Source organism: Etheostoma spectabile, chromosome 8 (assembly GCF_008692095.1).
Source record: "Etheostoma spectabile isolate EspeVRDwgs_2016 chromosome 8, UIUC_Espe_1.0, whole genome shotgun sequence".
Lineage (NCBI taxonomy): Eukaryota > Metazoa > Chordata > Actinopteri > Perciformes > Percidae > Etheostoma > Etheostoma spectabile.
In genome coordinates this window covers 17,345,140-17,346,092 of record NC_045740.1, presented here as the reverse complement: position 1 = coordinate 17,346,092, position 953 = coordinate 17,345,140, and the positions used below count along the sequence as shown (strand labels likewise).

Below are 953 nucleotides of genomic sequence, written 5' to 3'. Positions count from 1 at the left end.
GCGTAACTAAGGGATGGTTCAGGACTCTCCTGAGCCAGCCCTAACCATAAGCTTTATTAAAGAAGAAAGTTTTAAGCCTACTCTTAAATGTGTGCAACACGTGTAACAGTGCAAATTGCAATAAATACACCAGCATTTTTGCACATAGCAGTTTCATTTTTATAGACACTTTTTAAGATGTAGTATTGTCTGCACATATTGTCATGTGTCCTTTCTTCGTGTCCTAAGATGTTTTATGTAGATTTTATGTTGATTCTTAGGATGGTTTCTCTGCCAACTGTAGCACCAAAAATTTCTCCTTGTGGGCAATAAAGTATATTCTATTCTGTGATCAGGTTTATAGCGGAACTAAACTTACTATGTCTCTCTCTCTCGCTCTCTCTTTCTTCAGGTCTGTTCATGTCGTCTCTCACTGTTCTCATCCTCATCACTCGCTTCCTAATCGATACCTTCGTGATTCAGGGGGTCCACTTCACCAACGAGTGTCTGCCCATCTACGTGCAGTTCTTTGTCAAGTTCTTCATCATCGGTGTGACGGTGCTGGTGGTGGCCGTGCCCGAAGGTCTCCCTCTGGCCGTCACCATCTCCCTGGCCTATTCAGTCAAGGTCTGTTTGTATATACATCATTACACAGCCTGTCACTCTGAACACATGCAGTCTGTCTGCAGCAGTCAGATCATGTTCTCTTGATCTTATTCTGTTTTGGACATTAGTTTAGTGTTATTGAAACTGACATTGGTTCTATGTCAAATAACAGTTCTAATGTATTTTTAATATAATTTTTTCACCCCCTTGGTTAGAGCAATGACCCCCACAGAAAAGTACTGATGGACCCCTTTCAGGCCTTCCAGACAATTACGAAGCAAACGCTGTTCATTCTTTTAGTTAATTTTGAATGAAGATCTCAGACTCAATAACACTATTTGCCTTTTTTTTTTTTTTTCAGAAAATGA

The 953-nt window shown here is 40.2% G+C and overlaps 1 protein-coding gene across 1 annotated transcript in view; it reads left to right on the top strand.

The window, feature by feature from the left end:
• LOC116693714 (plasma membrane calcium-transporting ATPase 1) overlaps positions 1-953 on the top strand; it is a gene marked incomplete in the record, with an annotated part of 35,628 nt that overhangs the window by 21,915 nt on the left and 12,760 nt on the right. The window contains 1 exon segment of the mRNA XM_032522899.1: positions 392-606. Coding sequence (XP_032378790.1) covers positions 392-606 — 215 coding nt within the window.